The sequence below is a fragment of the Nomascus leucogenys genome, chromosome 3 (genome assembly GCF_006542625.1).
Source record: "Nomascus leucogenys isolate Asia chromosome 3, Asia_NLE_v1, whole genome shotgun sequence".
Taxonomy (NCBI): domain Eukaryota; kingdom Metazoa; phylum Chordata; class Mammalia; order Primates; family Hylobatidae; genus Nomascus; species Nomascus leucogenys.
Window position 1 is genome coordinate 1,682,909 of NC_044383.1, and position 24,920 is coordinate 1,707,828.

General features: G+C 47.8%; 1 protein-coding gene across 4 annotated transcripts in view; it reads right to left on the bottom strand.

The window, feature by feature from the left end:
• Positions 1 to 24,920, bottom strand: part of PPP2R2D (protein phosphatase 2 regulatory subunit Bdelta) — a 56,383-nt gene that overhangs the window by 7,095 nt on the left and 24,368 nt on the right. Inside the window, exons 3-9 of one of the 4 annotated variants that reach the window (XM_030805247.1) lie at positions 14,365 to 14,462; positions 13,914 to 14,026; positions 8,821 to 8,986; positions 8,325 to 8,437; positions 4,829 to 5,006; positions 3,515 to 3,679; positions 944 to 1,205 (exon numbers count right to left, since the gene is read on the bottom strand). In XM_030805247.1, coding sequence (XP_030661107.1) covers positions 944 to 1,205; positions 3,515 to 3,679; positions 4,829 to 4,988 — 587 coding nt within the window. In that variant the 5' untranslated portion in view covers positions 4,989 to 5,006; positions 8,325 to 8,437; positions 8,821 to 8,986; positions 13,914 to 14,026; positions 14,365 to 14,462. The remainder of the gene's footprint in view (positions 1 to 943; positions 1,206 to 3,514; positions 3,680 to 4,828; positions 5,007 to 8,324; positions 8,438 to 8,820; positions 8,987 to 13,913; positions 14,027 to 14,364; positions 14,463 to 24,920) is intronic. The other 3 variants (XM_030805228.1, XM_030805254.1, XM_030805236.1) reach the window with 3 other exon arrangements.

Genomic DNA, 24,920 nt, shown 5'->3' on the forward strand with positions numbered 1-24,920 from the left:
GGGACAAGGCTTCGGCTTTGCACCACAACCTGCTGTTCACAGAGGCAGTGGTTCCTGCTATGGGCTGATGCCCCTGAGGCCAGCCGGGGCTGCGAGGCTGCTCTCGGAATAGACGCCTTCAGAGGCTGCCATTCTGGTTTCAGCTCCCTCTTAGTTTCTGGCCGTTGTGAGATTTCCCTTGCTCATCTGTGAGCTCAACTATGCACCTGAAGAGACACCTGCTGTATCATATCCAGCATTTCTAGGTGTTCATGCCAGAGGGTTTTGCAGAATATCCAGTCAATCACTTACTGCCAGTAGCAGACTCCTCTGTTCTCTTGAATTCTGAACAAAAATTCTATATAAAAATGGTGCAAGATAATCTTCCATCATCTGAAACGTAACATTTGCATAATAAAAAAACATAACTCTCAACCACACTAATCATAGTATCTTTAAAGAATGTATACAAAATAAATTATCAAGGTACTAGAACCATCACATTATAAATTACATCGGTGTTTCAGACCAGCCATGACCACGCTGTGTCTGGGCACGACGGGCAGTGGCTCTGGGGTGTCTTCATCTGCTTCTCTCCAGAAGGAAAGGCAGACTGCAACACGGTGAATCACTTCCCCACTTCCTTCCTTTTCATTCATCTTCAGCATAATAGAAAGTAATAGACTATCATTCACTAAGCATTTAACGCATAGCCGGCCTGTACCTAGTGCTGTACTTCTTGTCTAAATACAGATGGAATGACAAGCTAGGTGAAAAACTTGCTCAGAGATCCTATTTTCTCTACCTTGATACTATCATCCATCAATCAAAAGGTCTGGAAAACAACACCCTATAAGCGAGGGTCCTCCTCTGACGCTGGAGGACAGCTCGCCTCCCTCACTGACCTTGCACTCTGGGAAACCAGCAAGCTTGGGGCGATGGCTCATCTCCACGCAGGTCTTACCTATCCGAACCGTTCCAGCAACACTCAAACTTGTCAAAGATGCAGTCATTCTCATAGAGAGAGCAGAGCTTGCTGCGCAGGTACTCGTGGACCTGGTGGGTCTCCACCGGCCTGCTCTCCATGTTGAGGTCCCACACCTTCACCGACAGGTAGTCTCTGGTCATCATGTACCGCCCACTATGACTGAATTTTACATCGGATATGGATGAAATTATTTCTGAGAAGAAGGACCTACTGCTGGGATCTTCAGGCTCTTCAAAAACTGAAAAACAAAATGAAATGTTTTCAGCTTCTGTTTAAAAATCAGAGAATAAATCATTTTCAAGTTCAAGTAGGACGTGGCCCCTTCACAGAGACTCTGGAAGGGCTTGGCCTCAACACTAGGTCTTCTGATCTTTCTGATTCTCTAGGTTTCCTGATCTTCTGTGACTTCCGTGGACAAGAGCTTCGGGTAAGACATTCTAGCACCAGCTATGGACAAGGGACGGGCATCAGAAGCGCAGACACCCAAGTCTCACCCAGACCCTGAATCAGAATCTCTAGGCAAGGTCCTGGGCACTGCAATCTGTGGGAGCTCCTCGGGGCATCCTGATGTGTGCCAGGTTCAGCACCACCGCATTCCTGTAGGAGTGTCTCCGCGTCCTCATGGCACCAGGCCCGAGCACATGAAATCCTATCACATACACATCATAGGAAGACACAAACAGCATTATATGGTCATGCAGACACAGCGGTCTGTGCCTCTAAGGAACTGCCTGCTCTTTGGAGGGTTGACAGCTTGTGGGTGGGTCTGCAGGAGTGACCACCTTGACTGGCAACGCTGTGGTCCTGATTTTAACCACCAAGATGGTCCCGCCGGTCAAAGCCAGCCAGCAAAGGTTTATCTCCAATACTGAATACTCAAGTTCTACTGTGACAAAACTGGATTCCTAGTTTCAGAAAGATTTGGGTGCTTCCTCAGCAGAACTTGCTTTCTCTGCAGTAACTTGACAGAGTTCCCTCTACCTGCACCTGTGGCAGACGGAGGAGCCTGCGGCCCCACTGGGCCACTGACTGCCCTAGCATACGGTTATGCTTTAAGGTTTTGTAAACTTCAGGCCAGGAGAGATGTGCTTCCTTTCTTTTTTTTTTTTTTTTTTTGTTAAACAGACAAGATCTTGCTATGCTGCCCGGGCTGGTCTCAAACTCCCAGGCTCAAGCGATCCTCCCCTCTCAGCCTCCAGGGTAGCTGGGACCACAGGTGCGTACCACTGCACCTGGCTTGTGCTTCCTTGACCTTAAGCTGCTTTAGGTTTTTTCTTGATGTAGAAGCATGTGTGTTTGTTGGCGTAGCATCTGCAGTTAACTTGAAGCCAGCTGTGCCAACACCAAGAATTGACTCAAATAAATCACTCTGATGACAAATAGAACTGGAATCTGAAATTATTTACTCAAGAATATTATGCTTAAGATAAAGGCCAAATGCTATGAAACACTTAATCTTCATCGCAGGAATTCTAGTAGAAATACGAAATTCTTAAAAACACACCTCACCCTCAGGAAAGAGAACAGACAAAAAGGCTGCTGAGCACAGTCCGTGGGCACAGTCCACCGAGGCACTGGGGGCGCCGCTGCACATGAGCAGCGACTCAGTCTGGTGGGACTGACTGGCGGCTTCCCCGTTAGAGGAAGTCACTGGACCCGTGTCTACCTGCTGGCACTGGAGGGTCAGCAATGTTTCAGGACCCTGGGACATGCTGACTACAGTGCCCTATAAAGTCAAGCCCATTCTTTATGGCTAAAAATAAAAACAAAACCAGAACCTCCCTCACCTAAAAGGAACTTGAAAGCTCACTGGATTAAAATGCTAGACTTTCAGCTCAGGGAAGTGGCTTCCAATCCAGCCAAGCTCAACATGAACAGAGCTCATTCCAACAGCTGGGAACGGCCTCCTGTGTGCTGGCGGCCTCAGCCCAGGTCTCATGCACAGAGGCAGAGGCAATGGGTGGCTCTTGGTGAGACCCAGTGCTGGCAGCCTCCCAGGAGACGCCCAGGCTCTGGGTAGAAGTGACCCCGCTTCTTGGTAGTGCCAAAAGCGTGCCCACCCTACAGCCATAAGCCTGTGGGAAGCATGACCTTGAGTTCCACTTATTAGCAGCAGCCTCTGACACAGCCCCTCTCAGACGGCCCCAGCAAAGGAGGGCTCCCCAGGCGCGCAAAGGTACTTGGGGAACAGGAAGAACCCTCTAAGTCTTTGCAGTGTCTGAAGAACAAGTGGCTCTAAATGAGATGCTTTAAAAGACGCCAGGCATGACCGGATGCGGTGACTCAAGCCTGGGAGGCCGAGGGAGGGGTATCACCTGAGGTCAGACCAGTATGGTCAACATAGTGAAACCCTGTCCGTACTAAAAATACAAAAATTGGCTGGGCAAGGTGGCACATGCCTGTAGTCCCAGCTACTTGGGAGGCCGAGGCAGGAGAATCGCTTGAACCCGGGAGGCGGAGCTTGCAGTGAGCCGAGATTGCGTCACTGCACTGCAGCCTGGGCGACGGAGCCAGACTCCGTCTCAAAAACAAGACGCAGGCACTTACACTTGGAGTGTCTGTCGCACAGGGCCGAGGAGCGCATGTCACACAGTCGGATGGTCCCTTTGCTACTGCTGTAGACGAACACGTTGCACTGGTGTGGGTGGAACTCGGCTGCGGTGATGACTTCGGTCAGCTCCTCCATGTTAGCAGGCTTGATGTCCACGATGTCTGGGAGTGCGTGGTTAAGGCACAGTGCTCAGCTCAGCTGGTTTTTAATTAGTCTACATTCAGTCACGAGAAATAGGATGCCAAATAATCCACGCAGTGAGGTTTAAGGGATTAGCTATTAAGAAGGCCGGTTACACATCCTGAATTCCAAAGGAGCGCCTGGTAAGAGGATTGGCATGAGCACACTCGGACTACAGCAACGCCCAGCCCAGGGGGAGACCCAGACACGTGAACACCGCTTTCATCTTGCTGCTATTATTAATGTTATACAGAAAGCCCTTAACAGCAAGACAGTACATACTTAATCATAGAAATAGGAAAAGCAAGCTAGCACCATCTGTGCAAAATTACACACTCCCATACAAAACTACAACACAAGAATGCCGCCGAATTCCAAGATGCTGCTCTTCCTGACATGAAGAGCTTACTCTGTGTAGTTAGAGCAGATCCAACATAGCAGGCTGCCCTATACAGAAATCCTTCAACTGAAAAAAATAAGAAAGGGCAGAATTCAGCTGTGGGCCAATTCAGACTAGCAGGCCCAGTTTCACCCTTCAAGCTGAAACAACTAAGAAAACCAACATACCACATGGAACCCCAGCTCAAGCCGCTGGACAGCAGAGGGAGGATGGCAGGGACCCTGGAGAGGCTGCAGACGAAGCAAGCCCCGTGCTCCCAGCTGCTGGCTGGAAAGGGGCCCATGTGAGGAGGGCTGGGGCCACCCAGACCGTGCACAGCCACGGAAGAAAGCAGGTTCTAACTGGAAGCTGCTGCTCAGATGGGTGATTAAACACTGCTCTAACCTAAGCCAGTATTTTCTATTATCCATTAGCAAATTTAGAAAAATAAAAGAACACATAATGTTGGTTTTTCAAATGCAGCCTATTTAAAACTGCCTCTGATTAAACCAGGCAGGCAGTGGACTTCAAGTAATTCTCATTATACAGATAACTTTTTCCCAAAGGTAGAAAGAAATTTGTATTTTTAGAGACAAACATTTCAAATCAGAGAACTTGTATCACAGGCCGCTGTGCAGCGACGGTATTGACAAGACTAGACTCTGAGATACACATGTATAAAGGAACAAGAGAAATTACTATCTAAAGTGCACCCTTGGGAAGACGCCAGTGTCCCTCTGAGGAAGGATACTAAAGCTTCTATCTGTGATTTCTAAGTGCCACAAATTAATTCTGAGGTCATCTGCAGAAAGATATGTTTCATGATCACTATTTACTGAAATGGAATTTATATGATATGTGTGAGCATTTGCAAAAATTCGCCGTGGACTCGCTTCTACCATAAGATCCATGGGCTTCAATATTGGGACCTAAAAATGGAAGGAAATAGCAATTCAAAACAAAGATCACAGCAGCATATAATCAGAATACTTACAGTAGATAACGAAAGAGGACAAGTTTATATTCACGGCTAAGTAATGATTCTGTACGGGCAATACCCCCAAATAACCAATTAGCAGAGTTATGAAAATATGCTACAAAATGGAATACTGTCTATTCCAAGTCTTCCCCCTTGCTTCCATTACGGAGGTCAACATGTTCCTGCTGAAGAAAAGAAGATCAACTGGCAGGTAACAAACTGCCCAGGCACCGAGGCCTGCAGCTCCCTCTCCTGTGTGTCCTCCAGTGGCCACACTGAGGTGCTGGACAGCAAAGTCCTCCGGGGTGGCTCAGCTGAGCCCCTCCCTTTGTCCTCTCCTTGCAGCTAGATGCACACACCTCCACTCACTGCACTAGGGCTATGCTTCTCGGTGCAAACCCTGCAAGCCTCCACCGGCTCCAGGGACTGGCAGGGTGCACAGCAGGGTGCTGGGGAGCTGAGGATGTTCCATTTCTTGGTCTGGGGCTGGCTACATGGGCATGTCCACTCTACAAACATTCACGGAGCTGGTCACTTATAGGGCAGATGTCTTATTTGGAGGTATGTATTATATATTACACCTCATTTGAGGTTAAAAAGTAAAAGGTACCTCCCGCACCCATCTCTGTGTTGAGTGCTGTGGTCAGGGAGGCTCCTAGGGAAGCCCAATTCACACAGAAGTGGAAAGGACAGAGAGGAGAGGGCTCCGGCTGGAGGCTGCCTGTGGTCAGAGGTGAGAGCTCAGGCGTGAGGAACAGCATCACACATGAAAAAAGGAAAAAGGCCTGTGTCTCACTAACATCCAGCTGGAAGAAAAACATAAGCTTTAAAATCAAAACAAAAAATTAATGATAGTATTTTTTGTTATTCTTGTAATTAGAAACCAAAAGGGAGAGCCTTGAAAGCTTAGGGAAAAAAAAATCTCTCAACTGAGTCTTGTCTGGCCGAATTCTGTAAAAAATTAACTTGGAAAAGTGTGTGTAGTGAGACTTCCCTCATTTTAACCCAGTTAGTGCTGACCACACCCTTGGATTCTCTAGCGCAAGAAGAGTCACTTCTAACAAGTTCAGGCTTAAAAACATACACCTGCCACAATCCTCTAACAAGTTTCCCATTAATCAAAACACATGATAGCTGCAATACTTACAAAGATTCCTTCTTTTATTGAAAAAATTTTAATTTGCATATAAAATAATTTGTTTTCATTTTTAGAGATGGGGTCTGGCTATGTTGCCCAGGCTGGTCTTGAACTCCTGGGCTCAAGTGGTCCTCCCATCTCAGTCTCCCAAAGTGCTGGGATTACAGGTATGAACCACCGTACCTGGCCAATATTTCTTCTTTCAATTATATCCCTTTTCTGGCACTAAAATAATTCAAGAGCAAAAATTTAAAAATAGCAACATTTCTGACTCTTACCCAGTTAGGCTCAGATACATAAATAGCCCACTCTAAACTGTCAGAGAGGTGAGATCTCAAATACTGACCTAAGTCAATGTACAGAATTACCTGTCTGTGGTCCCTTCCCCATGCACCGACTAATGAAATAACTACACTTCTCACACGCTTCAGTAGGGCCACCAATTATACCCGTTTTATTCAGGCTAAACCTACAAAAGCAGCCTTGAATAAAACCAAGACTGGGCCTAGTAAAGGCCTGTTCTCCCAAAATGAGCACGTGAGCTCATGGGTTGTGGCAGGGTCTGATCAGGAGGAACAGGGGTTTCTGAGGGTGGGGTGTGCACAGGTAACTGGGTGGGAGGTGGTGTTGGCTGCACAAGAGATGGACAAGGCTGGAGGGGGTCAAGTGCCCACCCTCGGGGGTCCTATCACACTTCTACTTTAGGATCAGCAGTTTGATGATGATGGAACTGCACAACTCGTGTTACTGTCACTAAAAGTGATTTACACTAATTCAGGGGTGCAAAGGCAGCAGCACTGTGTATCAGACATCACCAACATTTTGGATCAAAACATCTTGGTTCAAATTAGGACCCTATAAACTAGATTTTCAGCAAATGCCACAGCCTTTCTCGCTTTGATGAACTCATAGGAAATACGGTGATAACATCGATGTGAGAAGTCTGAGAACACTCCTCCTGGGGAATGCACGACCCCAGGTGCAGCCACCCCGCACGGCAAAGCTGGAGAAATGGCATCAGAACAGACCCAGCATCACTCCCAGGGGCACGTGTGTTAGGGAAAGGCTTCTGCGGTACAGTGTCCTTCTCTGTAGCACTCTCAAAGACTAATGTGGAATGGGCTCACTCACTGTCTTCACTTGATAAACAATAGTGTAATGGGGGCTGAAATCTCATTAAAAACCAACCAAACCACCCAACTCAACCACCCACCCACCCACCCACCCCCCGCAACCAAACCACCCAACCAATTAACTAACCAACCAACCAACCAACCAACCAACCAACCAACCAACGGTTTTCAAATCTAGTAACAGCATTCCCTTGGGACCAGGCAGGGTTTCCTTCCAGGGGACACACCTTTGCACAGGTGCTGGTTTCTCACCAAGACACACCTGGGCTCGAGCCCAGTTTGCCGGACACCCTTCACCATGTTCCATCTAATTTAAGACAACATCTGTGGTGCGTAGCACCAGGCCAATTATAAGACACTGAGGTTTTAAGTTTTGCCCGATTTCATAAATGTTAAAATATGAAAAAATTTAGGCATCAGAATTGATGAAATATGATTTCATGCTGCATGATGGGGGGGTAAGGGGTACCAACAATGGAGCAAATAATTGAACAATTAAAAAGGAATGATGCTCATGGACGGACAGGTGAAGAGTTCTGAACCATCAGCATCTGCCTAAACCAACCCCAGAGAAATTCCACGAGAAGCATCCTGAATGTACCTTGGTGGCCCACAGCTCATCTTTTGATCTGCAACCTGTGCTATTTCACCTGTGAAGTGTTCTGAATTTCATCTGAACTTCAACCTCCCAGGTGCTGTTCTGAACCTTCAAAGAGAAGGGTGGTTGGTATGTCCACAAAGATTTCTGCTGTAGAATTAAATATGAGTTTTCCCCTTAGTATTGCTGTATTTTCTAAGGACCACATGTGACTTTTTGCCTTTGTGAAAATAGGAGAAAGACCTTGCTTTTAAACACACACACACGAGTGCAAATGACTTTCATGAATCATGAGGCAGACCTCACAGTATTCCACTGAGCAGTACTCTCCAAACAGCAGACTTCAACGTTTATTCTTAATTTCTGAACAGCATTGGATAAAGAAAAGGCAACGTATACCCGTAGTGCTGTGATTCTAAATGGATCTCGAAGTCTTCCATCTTCGTCTTTCAGGTTATAACCTTCTGCTCTTTTATCCCGTTCACTTATTTTCCATAATTTTATAGTTTTATCTGAAAATAAAAACCTCATTCTCCATATGAAAAGAAAAACTATAACATGCATCACTATTGTTTGAGTATTGTATTCGAAAGCGGTGTGGTCCTATATTGGTTTATAAGCTATCGGGTCTTTGAACATGAATATTTCCAATTGGAGGTGTTTTGTACAATAAATAAAGATGTGAAGACGTGCACACTAACATCATAATAAAGTGCACGTGTGGTTTTTGTTGCATACTTTGAATTTTCAACCTATCACTTGCTACCCTAGATAACTTACCCTCCCCCCAAAAATTTAAAGCAGGAATAACTTCTAAAATAAAAAGGAAATCTACACACACAAAAATTAAAAATAAAACACTAAATCAAACAGCCACTTAGAAAACAATTCTTACCATTTGTAGACAGCAGAAAATGAGCAGCATTCTGTTGTGGTAACCACCTGATTTTATTAATTTTTTCCTCAATTTCTAGACTTTTCAAATAGTCAAACTCTGGTTCATGACTTTGAAAGGTGCTGTAAACATTATATTCTCCCCTAGAATGAGGGCGGCTTTTATTCTGCAAGGAAACATGAGAGCTGTTTTAATGAACAAAGCACAGTGCAGAGAAAATTTCAGTATATAAATTTGAATATCAAATGACCATACATATTTTTCAAAGCTAAAAAATCCTGGCTCAAAAAAATCTCAAACAGATGAAACTCAGGGAGAAAAACGAGAAAGAAAGAACTTGATTGCCAACTCTTTGACTCCACTTCTAGGTATGCATCTGGAGCAGGTCTGCCAAACGCAGCCTGCCGTATTTTCTGGAGCAGGTCTGCCAAATGCAGCCTGCCGTATTTTCTGGAGCAGGTCTGCCGAATGCAGCCTGCCGTATTTTCTGGAGCAGGTGTGCTGAATGCAGCCTGCTGTATTTTCTGGAGCAGGTGTGCTGAATGCAGCCTGCTGTATTTTCTAGAGCAGGTGTGCTGAATGCAGCCTGCTGTATTTTCTGGAGCAGGTCTGCCGAATGCAGCCTGCCGTATTTAAGGCAAGTGTTAGTGGAACACAGTCAAGCCCATGTGTGCACATACTGTCTCTGGCTGCTTCTGCACCATCTGGGTAGAGGTGAGTGGCTGTGAAAAGGCCGCATGAGCTACAGAGGCAACAATGTTTGCAATCTGGCCCTGGAGAGAAAGCGTCTGCTGCGTCTGCTCTAGAGGAGAGCTAGCACGGGCCCGAGGAGCGTGACACAGTGATGTGGCGGCTCCAACACAGTGGTAGTGAACCAGACGCCACACACACGTCAACCAGAGGCGAAGGGCAACAGTAAGCCACAGAGCCATGCAGGGACCCAGGGACCACCACGAAGCCGCTGAGATAAACGAGCCAGCACAGACAATCGCACAGTGCTGTGCAAGTGAAGCAGGCCGCACAGGCGCCCAGAGTGAGGCGCTGCTGATGTAAGTACAGAACAATTCTGTTACAGAAGTGGAGAAACATGCTTGGGAAGATATATACCATCTTCAAAATCATTAGCAACTCTGGGAAGGTAGAGGGGGAGTGAAAAAGACTGGGAGGAAAGTAGCAGGATGAAACGGGAGGGGACAACAGGAGCTTCATCTGTATCCCGAGCATTCTCTTTCCTTTGATGAAGGGACAACCTCTGGGTGGTGGGTTTGCAGGTACATCTGTATTAACCTCTGAATCTTCTGTATGCCCTAAGTAAAATTTTCTATTAAGTATTAAATATTTCATAATTCAAAATCAAGGACGCCAGTATTTTCACTCTTGCTCTATAACCAATATCTAATACCTTGGGTGTTTAACACTTTAGTACATACGCTAAAGGAACGGAACTAAACAAACTTTTAAGTCTAAACAGATGTTCCTTGATATTTCCAATCTGATCAAGTATCAGAAGACATCCCAGGAAGCTACCCACACCCGCATCACTGCAGAGTCCGATGCGCGGGGCATTCCTTCAACTGAAGCCTCCACGTGTAGGAGCTGAGCGCCTCGCCTGCCCCACATTGCTGCACTGAGTCTGATGCGCAGGACGTTCCTTCAACCGAAGCCTCCACGGGTAGGAGCTGAGCACTTCGCCTGCCCCGCATCGCTGCACTGAGTCCGATATGCAGGACATTCCTTTGACAGAAGCCTCCGTGGGCAGGAGCTGAGCACTTCGCCTGCCCCGCATCGCTGCACTGAGTCTGATATGCAGGGCATTCCTTCAACCGAAGCCTCCACAGGCAGGAGGAGCTGAGCGCCTCGCCGCTGACTGTCCCGTGTGTGCTGCACAGGGCAGATGTTGAAACTGCTCTCCTTTGACCCTCTCCTACCACTCTACAAAAAAGCACAGCCCCTCAACAGACAGTTCTATTTCAAGGGAGAAAAGTGGAACCAAATTATTTAAAAAGAAAAATCTGTAAAACTAAATTAGTCCTATGCCCAAGACATTCATCTACCAAGAAAAAACAGTGGAACAGAAGCAAAAAAAATAAAACGTCCAAGTCAAAGTGCTGCCTGTGCTGCCCTGGCCTTTCTCCCAAGAGCCTGAACAAGAATGGTCCCTAGGCTGCAGGCTTGTCTCTCTGCCATGAACTGGTTCCAACTCCCATCCCAGTTACCTCAAACCCAAGCAACCCCTCAGCCTTCTCCAACACTCCGAGATCTCATGGAGCGCCACTCTGCTAGGGAGAGGAATTCTAAAGGAAGCCTCACGGGGACAGAGGCAAGAGAGCAGGGAGTAACACACAGGAAAAGGAGGAGGAAGCAAGCACCTTCTCTTTTTGGACATGCTCATTTCTGATTTAACCTGATTCCTGGGGGCTAGAGCTGAGCCTGGAGGGCAGGGGGCTGCACAGCCACACCCATAAATTCTGTGTGCCTTAGTTTTACTGGCTGGGCTTTCCTGCAAGACTTAATCTGCACAGAAAAATAAGAAAAGCTTGAAACTCAAGGTGCTGACTATGCTTCCTACCTCGTCTTCTGCACAGCCAGAGCTTCCCAACAGGCCTCTATGGATCTGACTCCTGAATCTCAGGCCCTGCACCTTCCACAGTCTGGTGCTCACTCACAAGCCTTCCGAATCCTCCATGCTCCTTCGATTCTAAGACGCACATCTGGACACCTGTGAACCTTGCTGCAGCTTCTAACTGGGAGCTGGGGTCACTTAATGGGCAGCAGCTTCATCCTCCTGGCGGCTGCAACACCATCCGCGGCCTCTCTGACCATGGATGAAAATGTGCACTGCCACCCTTACCCACACAGACATACTGAAGTCCACAGTGAAGGTCACATGTGGAAACCAGTGAAATGTTCTAAAAATAGATGGAATATGAAAGCCTTTCAGATGTTAACCAAAATACGAAGAAAAAGAAAAAAACCTGCCTGGGGTTTATCAGGTTGCAGGTGACTAAACAACTTTAGTAGGGACTTGCTCCTGTGTAAATCTGTCACTCACGTAACAACTTAACACACCTTAAATAAGCACTTAAAACTCTGTAATACCCAACATATTTCAGAACAAGATGCTTGACTTTATCATGGTCTGCTTTATATTTGAGACTGTTAAGCAATGATTCACACAAACAAGAGAAATTCCATTTTCTATCCTAAAATCTGTTAGGCAGGGATGAGGCATCTTCCCTAAGGCTATCGCTACAATGACAGACTTTTTAAGCAAAAGCTATAAGTGAAGTCTTCCATTAAGATAGCCATGACTCAACAATTTGTGAAAAAATCCTCCTGCTGGCCAGGTGCGGTGGCCCATGCCTGTAATCCCAGCACTTCGGGGGGCCGAGGTGGGCGGATCACCTGAGGTCAGAAGTTCAAGACCAACCTGGCCAACACGGTGAAACCCCATCTCTACTAAAAATACAAAAATTAGCCGGGAGTGGTGGCCCATGCCTGTAATCCCAGCACTTGGGGGCCGAGGTGGGCGGATCACCTGAGGTCAGAAGTTCAAGACCAACCTGGCCAACACGGTGAAACCCCATCTCTACTAAAAATACAAAAATTAGCCGGGAGTGGTGGCCCATGCCTGTAATCCCAGCACTTTGGGAGGCCGAGGTGGGCGGATCACCTGAGGTCAGAAGTTCAAGACCAACCTGGCCAACACGGTGAAACCCCATCTCTACTAAAAATACAAAAATTAGCCGGGAGTGGTGGCCCATGCCTGTAATCCCAGCACTTGGGGCAGTGGCGATACTGAGGCAGAGTCAGACCCTGGCAACAGGGAAACCCATCTCTAAAAATACAAAAAGCCGGGGTGGTGCATGCTGTAACCAGCACTTGGGAGGGAGCACACCCAGGAGACACAGGTTGCAGTGAGCCGAGATCACGCCATTGCACTCCAGCCTGGGTGACAGAGCAAGACTCCATCTCAAAAACAAAAACAAAAACAAAAACTCCTCCTGCCTTAAAAGTAACATTTAAACACCACAACCCACACTCTTGCTGCCCAGGCTGGAGTGCAATGGCGTGATCCTGGCTCACCGCAACCTCCGCCTCCTGGGTTCAAGCGATTCTCCTGCCTCAGCCTCCCAAGTAGCTGGAATTACAGGCATGTGCCACCACACCTGGCTAATTTTGTATTTTTCGTAGAGGCAGGGTTTCTCCATGTTGGTCAGGCTAGTCTTGAACTCCCGACCTCAGGTGATCAGCCCACCTCGGCCTCCCGAAGTGCTGGGATTACAGGTGTGAGCCACTGCGCCTGGCCAAGGTATATGGTTCTTAAGTAGCATTGTGTGATATTCTACTTCTGAGATAAAAATACAAAATTATAAATGTATCAAACTGTGAAGATTTAGAAAGATTAATAACATACTTATTATTCACAAAAGGATTTCTTACCATCCCAAATCAGAGAAAACAGGATTTAAAAAAATCTTTCCCTAGACATAATCAAAATAAAGCTGCAACAGGTATGCTTTGATAATGAAATTGGTCAGCACCTGTCAATTTTCCCCATGTGGCCCAGGGACAGTCCTCCTCCAGGCTCCCCTTCCTGGGCGCAGGGCCAGCGCTTCCTGTGTACAGATCTGCAGAGAGGGGAACCAGGGCCCACCAACCTCTAAACCAAAGTTCGCCACACAAATTTAGAGACCAGACTTTGGAGATGATAAACTGTCCCTTTCATCTGTTAGGAAACTCAGAGACAGGAAGGGCAAGGGACTGTATTTACCCTCTGGTAAGGAAAAGGCAGGACAAATATTTCAGACCCCAGGCTTGGCTGCACCGAGCCAAGGTTCCTGCCCGGAATCCTTAACTACCAAATCATGATCTCGCTTCCTTTAACATTGCTCATTAGAACCTCTGAGGAGGCTCAACAGAAAGAAGAGGGAGGGGGCTGGCAAGGCATCAGTGAAAAGGAAGTGCCGTGACCGGGAAGCCAGTGCTTGCTTATGAGCTGTGGGCTCCTCCAAGGCCCACACTCTGAAGGTTCCCTTCCCTCCGGACAGGTGAAGTCTTCAAGGGGGCATGGAGGAGTGAGTGCTGCTCACCTCTCCCTGAAGGGAAGAGAGAATTCACACCCCTGCCAGACTTCTCTGCAGGAAGTGCTGAGAAAGCTGCTCACACCTCAAGGCAGGGCAGGACGGCGGGGCTGGGCCAGTACCTGCACAGGCGTATAAAGGGATTTTCAGAGAGAGCCGTGTGAGTTCTTACAGAATGAAAGCACATAAATGCACCTCACCACCACCCTGCATCCTTCATGGGGTCCCCAGCGGAATCTCCTCCCTACTCTGAAGACAAAGGCCTTGGAGACTTCACCGGGGCTCAGCAGCTGAGGCCAGAACTAAGATAATTTCTGAAAGGAGATTCTGTATGGCTAAGGTGATGGAACTGAATCTTAATGAAATGAGACAATGAGAAAATAATTTTGCTTCCTCCCTGCTAAGTTATATGCGAAAGGTTGAATAACTGCATTTGATTTGTGGACTGAAAATTACTGACCTCTTGTTCACGCTGAAAAATAACAACTCTGCCGCCCTTGTCTCCTGTCGCAAGAAGATCTCCAGAGTAATTAAACTCAACGGTGGAAATGATGTCCGCTGTCAACAAAATACAGAAGCGATTTACCAGATGCGGTTTTGGGGAGGAGTCACAATACCAAAAAATTAATAAAAAGGAGCAAAAGAAAGATAAACACATATAACTTTCTCTGAGAATAAAGCAAAACTGTCACAGCAAACTTGTAATTACCAGGCGGCCACTTACTGGTTCTGGTGCAGAGAACCTGTCTGCACATGTGAATGGGTGAGTTTTACCCCACCTCCGTGCCTGAGCCCCTGGAGCACCAGGATTTATCTAGACTGGGTTGTCTTGAGAAAAGGATAAAGGGTAGAAATTTAGAAAATTCATTTGTAAAAGAAAAAAACAGAGGAAAAAAATGGGTCCTGAAGAATGTTGCCTAATTTTATAATGCAAACCTAATGTTAACTTTTAAAATAAATCTGATTCTTATACAATAGTAATAAAAATGTTGTAATATTCTATGCAATAACTTTTGTTGGCTTCTGTACAATGTGATATTCTAGACAGTAGGAGTTCCATGTCATTGTCTGGATACAGTTACCACCACTGATAATGATGACATCATTACCAAGCGAGACAACTGTCAGGGAGGCCTTGAGATCTCTGACACCGTAACAAAGACCCCAGACACCAGCTCAACAGAGGCCAAGACCCCGGGGCAGAAGGAACACCACCACTAAGCAGTGAGAAAGTCCTCAGGTGTCCTGAGGCTAACCCTTTGGGTTGGGAAGGGAGTGTCTGGATTTATGACTGACTATTAAATTAAAAAAAAAAAAAATCCCAGGTCTGTGACTTGGACAAAGATTTTCTATTTTCAGGGAGCAGTTCCATGATGGACTCTGGAGGAAGCTGGCTTCTCTGCAGTGCTGCTGTGTCGCGTGCGGACTGACAAGGATAAGGCCTGGCGTGGCCTCCCAAGGGGCTGTCGGAGCTTGTCCTATGGCCACAGCGGGACTCCTTGCCTTACCCTGCAGTGTGGGGGAGTCTCAGGAACAGCTAGAACACAAGCTCGCCTCCCTGCTGGGCACCAACTCAAGGGCTCACAGTGACCTGGGCACACCCAGGGCCCACGGTATCTTCATAGTAGGAAGTAACAAAACAACTAAATGGCTATTGTAAACAACCTGCTTACTAAGAAGAAATGGGCCCTAAAGCTGAAGCGACTCAAACAGCTCCCTCCAAAAGTGGCTAGAATGCAATTCTGAAAGGTCTGCAAAGGTGTTTTAATCGTGTTAGTGAAGGATTTCCACCAACATCCGCACAGCGAGCTCCCGCGGCTGGCACTGTTTGCCGGCCTCACATGGGAATCCCTGGCCTGGGAGTTCTTTCTTTTTAAAATCTTCAGACTTTGGAAGAAGGATTGGGTTGCTTCTTAGAAATGTCACTATTAAATTACTGAAAATAACCTAACTTGCTTAAATGAAACTAAAATATTATGTATTGGATTAAAAAGGTCTCAATCTATGTCATTTATACCCAGAGGGTGTATAAAATTACGTAATTAATGGTATTCTAGCTCTGTCAGTGATTTTCAAACTTAATGATAATGGACCGAGTCTTTTAAAAGAGAAACTCCCGTAACTGTCAGTGCTGGGAAGTTTCATTAAGCTACGCAAACACACGTGAACCTAAAATTAGAAACACTGCAGTGCTCAATCTCTAAACCCAAACTAAATACACAAAATTGCAAAACCAACAACGTTTAAATTATCAACATCAAATTAATCTGATGGAGATAGTTTTTAAAAACCAGACTGATGCTGAAGGCATAAATATGGTGCTGAAGGCATAAATATGGTACTAAAGGCACCAAGTTAGGTTTTTTTTTTTTTTTTTGAGACAGTCTGGAGTGCAGTGGCGTGACCTTGGCTCACCGCAACCTCCATCTCCAGGGTGCAAGTGATTCTCATGTCTCAGCCTCCTGAGTCGCTGGGATTACAGGCGTGCGCCACCACACCCAGCTAATTTTTGTATTTTTAGTAGAGACAGGCTTTTGCCATGTTGACCAGAATTGTCTCGAATTCCCGGCCTCGCGTCATCAACCCGCCTCAGTCTCAAGTGATCAACTTGCCTCAGCTTCCCAAAGTGAGTTAGGTATTTTAAACTACCATAAACGTGGCTGCATTTATGCCTCCGTAACTGCGTTCTGCCTCCATCTCCCTGCTGGGGTAGGGGAGAGCTTCTGCCCATGGTACAGCCTGGCACCTCCTGGCCATCCCATGGAGACATCGGGTCTCTTCTCAGCCAGACAGGCTCCACTGTGGTGTCACACTCTGCCTGCCGTGGCACTGCTGCCAGCTGGCTGTGCAATCCTCACTCAACATCCGGGTCACATCAAATCTGCAAGGTGTCTGCAGCCACCTCGAGTCCTCTCAGACCTCCCACTGAACACGGTGGGCCATGCGCGTGTGTTCATCTCCTTTACCCTCCCACCCCTGCCCAGGTGTCAGAAGAAAGCAGAAAAAGCATCTACGTGAGCAGCTTTAACAAACGTGGGGGCAGCAAGGGGCTGGCACAGAGATGCAGAAAGTCTTCACGGAGCTGCTTGGTCCCCAGGTCGCCCCCCATTCACCCTGCCAGGTGGGAGCACACAGCTACTCCGGTTTCTTGTTCCTCAGACACTGGCTACCGGCTGCCATCCCCAGGGATGCCCTCTGAAATACTCCAGCCCTGGGGAAAGGGCCTCAATATTCAAACATTTGGGTTTTACAAGGACATGGCCAACCACAGTGAAGCTGCCAGCTGAAAAGCCCATGCCCACAGAAACAGCAGCCTCGCTCCACTCAGAAATAGAAACCAATAGCCATGACCTGCAGAGCCTCAAGAAGTCACCAAAACAAAGATGGGTGGGGCCAGGCACAGTGGCTCATGCCTGTAATCCCAGCACTTTGGGAGGCCGAGGCGGGCGGATCACCTGAGGTCAGGAGTTCGAGACCAGCCTGGCCAACATGGCAAAGCCCCATCTCTACTAAAAAGCCCCATCTCTACTAAAAACACAAAAATCAGCCAGGCATGGTGGTGTGTGTCTATAATCACAGCTACTCGGGAGGCTGAGGCAGGAGAATCGCTTGAACCCGGGAGGTGGGGGTTGCAGGGAGCCGACATCACGCCACTGCACTCCAGCCTGGGCAACAGAGCAAGATTCCAGCTGAGTAAAAAATAACAAAAAAACAAGAACGAGGATGGAATCTGAACAAAGAGAGACGGGAAAGCCCAATTCATGTTCTGGAGATCTGCTAACTACTACCAGACATTACAGTCCCAGGGTTTGGTTGAGTGCTTACTAGGAGCCAGGTGCTATTCTAACCACGCACAAGCCCTGTACTAACGCAGCCAGGCCTCTAAGAGCCCCAAGAAGCAGGGCTATCATCACCCCTGCCTGATGGAGGGGAGAGGAGAGGGATGCTGGACGTGGGACCCTGCGTGCTTGAGGTGGCAAGCCCCTGCGGGTGAGTGGGGCAGGACACCTGGGCTGGTCACAGCCAGGACACCCAGCGGGGCCCCCGGGAGAGGAAGAATATGCTCAAGAAAGAAAGAGGAGAAAGTGCCATGTGAAATCCAAAGGGCAACAGTAATCATCAAAACCTTCAGATCTCCTCCAAAGGGCAGAGTGGAAAGGCAGGCATGGGCGACAGGAAGGATAAGACAATCAGAGGATCAGTTTCGGTGGCCCACCTCCCAGCTGACGAGTTCTAGAAACACAACAGAGAAAGCAAGGGAGAAGCACCCAAGGCCCCATTCCCAGGCTCAGAGGCCCCACATGGCTGACAGCAGACCCAGGCCACGCACATCTCAACACCAGGGATAAAAACGAGATTCTAAAAATTTCCAGAGCAAATGAACAGGTCACATGCGGAGAGGAAGGGAGTTAGATGGCATCACACAGGTTGCAGGAAACGTGGTGGATGAAACCTCAAACCACCCTCAAAATTCTGAGAGAAAACAATTTTCAACCTGAAATGCTAGACCTAGTCAAGTTTTCAATCAAATCTGAGGGAGCAGTAAAAATGTTTTCGAATATGCAAAGAGCCAAAACAAACAAATGCTTTCTCAGGAAACTGCTGCAAGAGCAATTTGGCAAAATGAGAGAAAAAGCCAAGAGAAGAAAGATCAGGGATCCGACTTCCAAAAAATGGTGAGGAGAATCTCAGGACATGAGACAGGCGGCCAGCAGGCCTCAGAGTGGCCGTCCAGGCCAGGGAGACTGGTCTGCGGACAAGAAGAGCTGAGAGCTGATCTGATGTGTTGGTATTTGATAGACCTGCTGAAGTGTTTGCTAAAAAAAAAAAAAAAAGACACAGGTAACTAAGCATATGAGAAAATCAGGCAATCATTAGATCTAGGAAAGTGAAAACGTGTGAAAAAGAAAAGGCACAGTTCGGTAATACACAATATTTACCTGTTAACAGAATACTATGTAACAAAAACTTGCAATAGATTTCTTTCAACCTCTTTTTTTGCGGGGAGTGGGGATACACGTTGGCTGAAGGTGGTATCAGTAAAAGGCGGAATCATCAGTTGCCATACAGGAGGTTGGCACTTAAGGTTCGAAATCACGGAATGAAAAGTGAGCAGTCCCAGCACGGGAGTTAGAACCGCGGCGGCTTAGGTGGCAAGAGAGGAGGGGCAGGTGACGAGGAATGAGGTCCCAGGTTTAAAGGACATTTGGGTGCTATGAGGAAGCAGACTAAGGAGCTGTGGATGGGGAAGGGGAAACGGAGTCAGTGGGACCTGTAAAAGATGGCCTAGAAGTCAGGACCATGTGCCCCAGGGAGAGTCAGCCGCCGGTGGCGGGGAGGGAGGCACTGAGCACAGCCGGGAGCTACTGTGAGAATGGAGAGGGCAGGTGTGGGGGGCAGAGCACAGCCCCTGAGGCTGCACTATTTCCATGAGGCATGAGGGAGGGTCATCTGCTAGCAGTGAAAGAGAGGGGACACAGGCGATGTGGGGAGCCTGTGGCGGAAGTCCCCTCAAAAGAGAGAAGAGTGACGAGTCTTGAGAAACGCAGGCCTGCCTCGCAGGATCCACGCCCACTTCACACCTGAGGCCAGCAGCTTATCTTTTTAAGCTGATCCTACATCTGAGTGGCTCTAAACCAAGCACTGCGTGGGTGGCCTCAAGACAACACAAAGCCTGTCTTCACGTGGCTTACGCTTTAGTGAATGAAACACTAAGGGCAACACCAGACCACCCAGCACAGTTCCCACGATGGCATTTCCAGCCTGCCCAGTGGCTGGGAGGAGGCAGAGGCTCAGAGGATCAGGAGGGGGTGCCTGAGCAGGGCAGGGACGCCCGGGTCTGAGCCCCAGGAGGGACAATGGTGTGGAGGAAGCTGGTGTGGGGAGCAGGGCCACTCTGTGGGAAGCACAGGAGACAGGAATCCGAGGGGGTGCCTGAAACCAAGATTTCCGAGGTACTGCAGGGGGAAATGACAAGGCCGTCTGGGGTCATCAGCCTTCAGGAGATCCAGAAACTGCATCTGGAGAGAAACACAACGAAGGCAGACAAACAACTCCAGGGGTGAGTTCTGGGGTTGAGGACAGAGGCGCCTGTTGTATTATTTATTCTACTTTTCTTTTATACGTACATCATTTCTAACTACTTCATTTAACTGGTCTGTCAAATACGAATGCATCAGATCAGCTCTCAGCTCTTCTTGTCCCGAGAGACAATGTCTCCTGACCCGTCTCCCCTGCCTGGATGGTCATTTGGAGGCCTGCTGGCTGCATGGCTCACATCCTGAGATTTTCCCTAACTGAATAGTTTTTGAAAACCCACTAGGTTTTTCAAAACAAAATAAAAATGTGACTATTTCACTTCTCTACTTCTCTGGATCTTCACTGCCGCCAGCCTCCACCCACGGCACCCACCACCTCTGCTGGAGGGTTGCCGCAGCCTTCAAGGGGTTCCCCCATTTCCTCTCCTGAGCCTCAGAGCCCAGTGTCCAGAAAGCAGCGGGAGGAAGCTCTTGAAAAGCATAAAGATAACATTACCAGCCTGAAAAAACCCTGTCAATACCCAAGTACCACAATCAGTCTATTACCAAAAAAGATACGGTACTTAAAATGCATCACCTAAAATTACTGAGTCATTGTTAAAACAAAAGGGATCCATGACAGACATGATATGAAAGTTTCCTGCAGGTCCTCTTCGGCTAGTTCTGGAGTGGGTCATTTAAACACACTTCCTGGCACATAACCACAGACCAGGTGCTGCTCGCGAGACCACTGCCCCTTCCCGATGGTCTCCACCTGGCCACCAGGAACTGAGGTAGCCTAGCAGCCCAAGAGGTGGTTATAAAGAAAACCAGTGCCTTACCGGAGGCACTAGCAAATCGGGCCCTAGGCTGGTAGGTAGATGAACTGGTGTCCACCCTCCCTAGCCGTCAGGAAAGGGCCAGTACAAGCCACCCTGGAATGTCACACTCTCACACACCAGCTGAAATGAGACTGACCTTTCCAGATATCCACGGCAGCTCTCGCAGACAGCTCCTGGAGCAAACATGGGTACAGCAACTCTGAAAACCATCGGGCAATATCCACTAAGGCGAAACATGCATATCCCGTGACCCAGAAACTCCACTCCAGACACACAGCCCCCAGAACTACATATGTGCATCACTGAACCACTTACGAGAATGTTCACAGCACGTTCACAAAAGAATCAACTCAAATGTCCATCAACAGTAGAAAAGATGCATAAACTGTGGCATATTCATACAACAGAACGCCACGCAGCAATGAAAACAATCAAATGACCATCGCGTAACACCACAGGTTAGTTACAGAAAGCCAAACACTGCAGAGGACTTATGGTGCAATTCCACTTATACCACGTTCAAGAACAGGGGTGTCCGATGTGCGATGCCAGCTGGGGTAGGAGCTGCCCCGGAGGGAGGGAGGGAGGGCCTGGCGTCCTGGCAACGTGCTCCTGGTGCAGCTGGGTATTTACTGGGGGTCTTTGCTGGGCGACAGTCAGTACTGCATGCCTGGGACCTGTGCCCTCTGCAGGTATCCCATTCTGCAGCAAACAACATCCCTCTGACTTCAGGCCCAAGCAGCTATCCGTCTTCACTGGGACTCTCACCGCCTCCGAGCTCTGTGCCTCCCGTACTCCGACCCACGCACCCGTCTGACCCACGCACCCGCCCTCTCTGAAGACTCCTTCATCCTCTTAGTCTGAAACTTGCAATCCCTGACAGCAGCTTCTCCCAGGCCCTCTCCGTGGGGCTCTCTGTTCTCTCACACCCCCACTCCCTGGGGGGAGAGTTTCTCCTTCCTTCATTTGATGCTCCCAGACCACAGCTCCTCCCTCCTCAAAATGACTGTCTCACACCTCTCCTCTCCCCTCAAACTTTCAGCACCCCAGCCACTCACCCCACTTCCCATTAATGAATCTGCTTATTTCATGAAAAACAGAAAACCCCAAAAGAGAACAGCCATAATCTCCCGATCGAAGACACCCCCTGCAACGGAAGAAGCACTGCTTCCAGCAGAGACCACCTGGATCGGGAAGACACAAGCTGGGCAGCTCTCTGGACTCGTGGTCACCACACCCTCTCCTCCCAGTCCTTCATGAACTCGCTGTAGCGAGCACTCTGCTACCCTGACTCAGCAAGTTCACCCATTTCAACGCACCCCTACTCTGGCAACGAGTTCGTTTCCTACCATTACCCACCCCATCACTTTTCTCCTCTACACGCTGGGCAGAGGCAAGGTGCCGGGCGAGGCCATTTGTTTCCTGCTCTGCAGCACCTGGCAGAGATGTGCGCATACTGCAGGGACTCAAACAATGACACACAACAGTCAAAAAACACATCCAGCCAGAGAGTTTTCGGAAATCATAACTCCTTCACATAAAACTTCTCTAAGAAGAATTTAGTATGTATGCAGAAAGAGGAGTAGAGCTGCTCTCCAAGGATGTAGAGTTTACCGAGGCTGCCAGGCGGTGAGCTCAGCAACAGGGCACTCTGGATACGACAAACTGACAGACAAGAAAAGTGGGAAATTGTCTACCTTTTTTAATGTTTTGTGGAACCAGGGTCTCACTATGTTGTCCAGGCTGGTCACGAACTCCTGGGCTCAAGCGATCCTGCTGCCTCAGCCTCCCAGAGTACTGAATTACAGGCGTGAGCCACTGCGCTCAGCTGGAAGTAAGAAATTTTCTACAAGCAGACACAGACGTACGCACGCACATACACACATACACACACACGTTTCTGTGTCTTTTCAAAGAAGCTCACCCAAAGGCAAAAAGTCCGTTCTGTTCGAAAACCGGACATAAACTAATAGAAGTGAATTATAAGCCTCTACCATATATTAAAAAAATGGAAAACTATTTATGTCCGGGACCCAGTAAGACCCTAGAGACACTATAATCTAAAAGCATCCAAAACTGAGTTTATCTGAATTACTGATAGAGGCAGGAGACAGCCAAATGCAATACATAGGCAAACAGGGAAAGGTCCTGGGAGAATCTCTGCCCTGCCCAGGTCACCGTGCATGGGGTGGGGAAGTCGCCTAAACACGCCCACATTGAAAAATCCCATCCCTTAACACATGTCCAGTAAGAGAAATAAATCAATGTGGAGTGGCTCAGACTAAGGGCCTGTGTACGTGCTGAAGAACGGGGCGGAGCCACTAGGAATATGCATCTTATGCTGGGGAGGGGCCTGGCCTCTTCAACCTGTGTGGTGGCCTCGTATTCAATTTGTGAGGGGGAAACCTGCTTGGAGAATCCCTCTCTTTGCTGAGAGCTTTCCTTTTGCTTAATAAATTCTGCCCTCCTCACCCTTCAATGTGTCCGCATGCCTGATTTTTCCTGGTTGCAAGACAAGAACCTGAATTTAGCTGAACTAAGGAGCAAAAAAAATCTTGCATCATTATGACTAGACTGGATAAAATGTGACAAAGTAGAAAATTCTGCATATTACTTTCTAGTCACTTAGGCACTAAAAAAAAGTTTGTGGCAAATTATTCTAAAATACAGAAGTCAGAAAGAACAACTAAAACTTAATTTCTCTGCTACAGGAACAAACAATATTTTTGAAATATGAGAAGTATACCATATCCTAGGAGTGCAAGGTTGGTTTAACATACAAAAACAAATCAACATAATACACCATACTATTTAACATTAAAGGACAAAGACCACATGGTCATCTCAATAAATGCAGATAAAGCATTTAACAAATCCAACACCTTTTCATGATAAAAACACTCAACCAACTAAGAATAAAATGCAACTTCCTCAACTTGACAAAGAGCACCTACAAAGACCACCGCTAACATCACACTTAATGATGAGTCTGAAGGCTTTTCCCCTAAAAGCAGGAACAAGACAAGGATGTTTGATTTGCTAACTTCTAGTAAACATTCTACTGGAAATTCTAGCTGGGGCAGTTAAGCAAAGAAAAGAAATAAAAGGCATCCAGATTAAAAAGGAATAACATATCTCTATTCACAGATGGCATTATATTGCATATAGGAAATCCTAAGGAATCCACAAACACAAAACCTATCAGAGCTAATAAACAGGTTTAGCAAGGACACAGGATGCAAGGCCAATAAAGTCAACTGCATTTCTACACCTAGCAATGAAAAATTCAGAAATAAAACCAGGAAAACAACTCTGTTTACAATATCATCAAAAAGAATAAATATTTAGGAATAAATTTAATCAAAGAATGACAAGATTTGTACATTGAAAATTGCAAAATATTGTAGAAAAAAATTAAAGACCTGAATATACAGAAAGTTATCCTGTGTCACGATTGGAAAACTTAAGAAAGTATCTCCAAACTGTTCTACAATAGTCAAGGTATTAACCCTATCAAAATCCCAGCTGCTTTTTTTTTTTTTTTGGAAAATTGCCAAACTAATTCTAGAATCACACGGAAGTGCAAGAGACTCAGAACAGCCAAAATGATCTTTAAAAAGAGCAGGGTCCTCCCCCCCCTCCTTCCCTTTCTTTCCTCTGGCCCAGGCTGCAATCTACTCAGCTCGCTGCTGCCCGCGCCGCGGACTGCCTGGACTGCCCGCGCGCCACCGCGCCGCTTTTCCGTTGGCTGCAGCGCGCGTCGCCATGTGGCCACGCTGCTCGCCAGCTCCTGACGCCGAGTGCTCTGCCCGCCTCAGCCCCCGACCCCTGCCCCCCCGCCCCATCTGGACGTGTGAGCGCCTCGCCCGGATGCCCGTCTGGAAGAGGTGAGGGACCTCTGCCCCGCCCCGTCTGGAAGTGAGAGCACCTCCCCGCCGCCACGTCGGAAGTGGGAAGAAGTGAGGAGCGCCTCCGCCCGGCCGCCCCGTCAGGGAAGAAGTGAGGAGCGCCTCCGCCCGGCCGCCCCGTCCGGGAAGAAGTGAGGAGCGCCTCCGCCCGGCTGCCCCGTCTGGGAGGTGAGGAGAACCTCTGCCCGGCCACCCATCGTCTGGGAGGTGAGGAGCGCCTCTGCCCGGCCACCCATCGTCTGGGAGGTG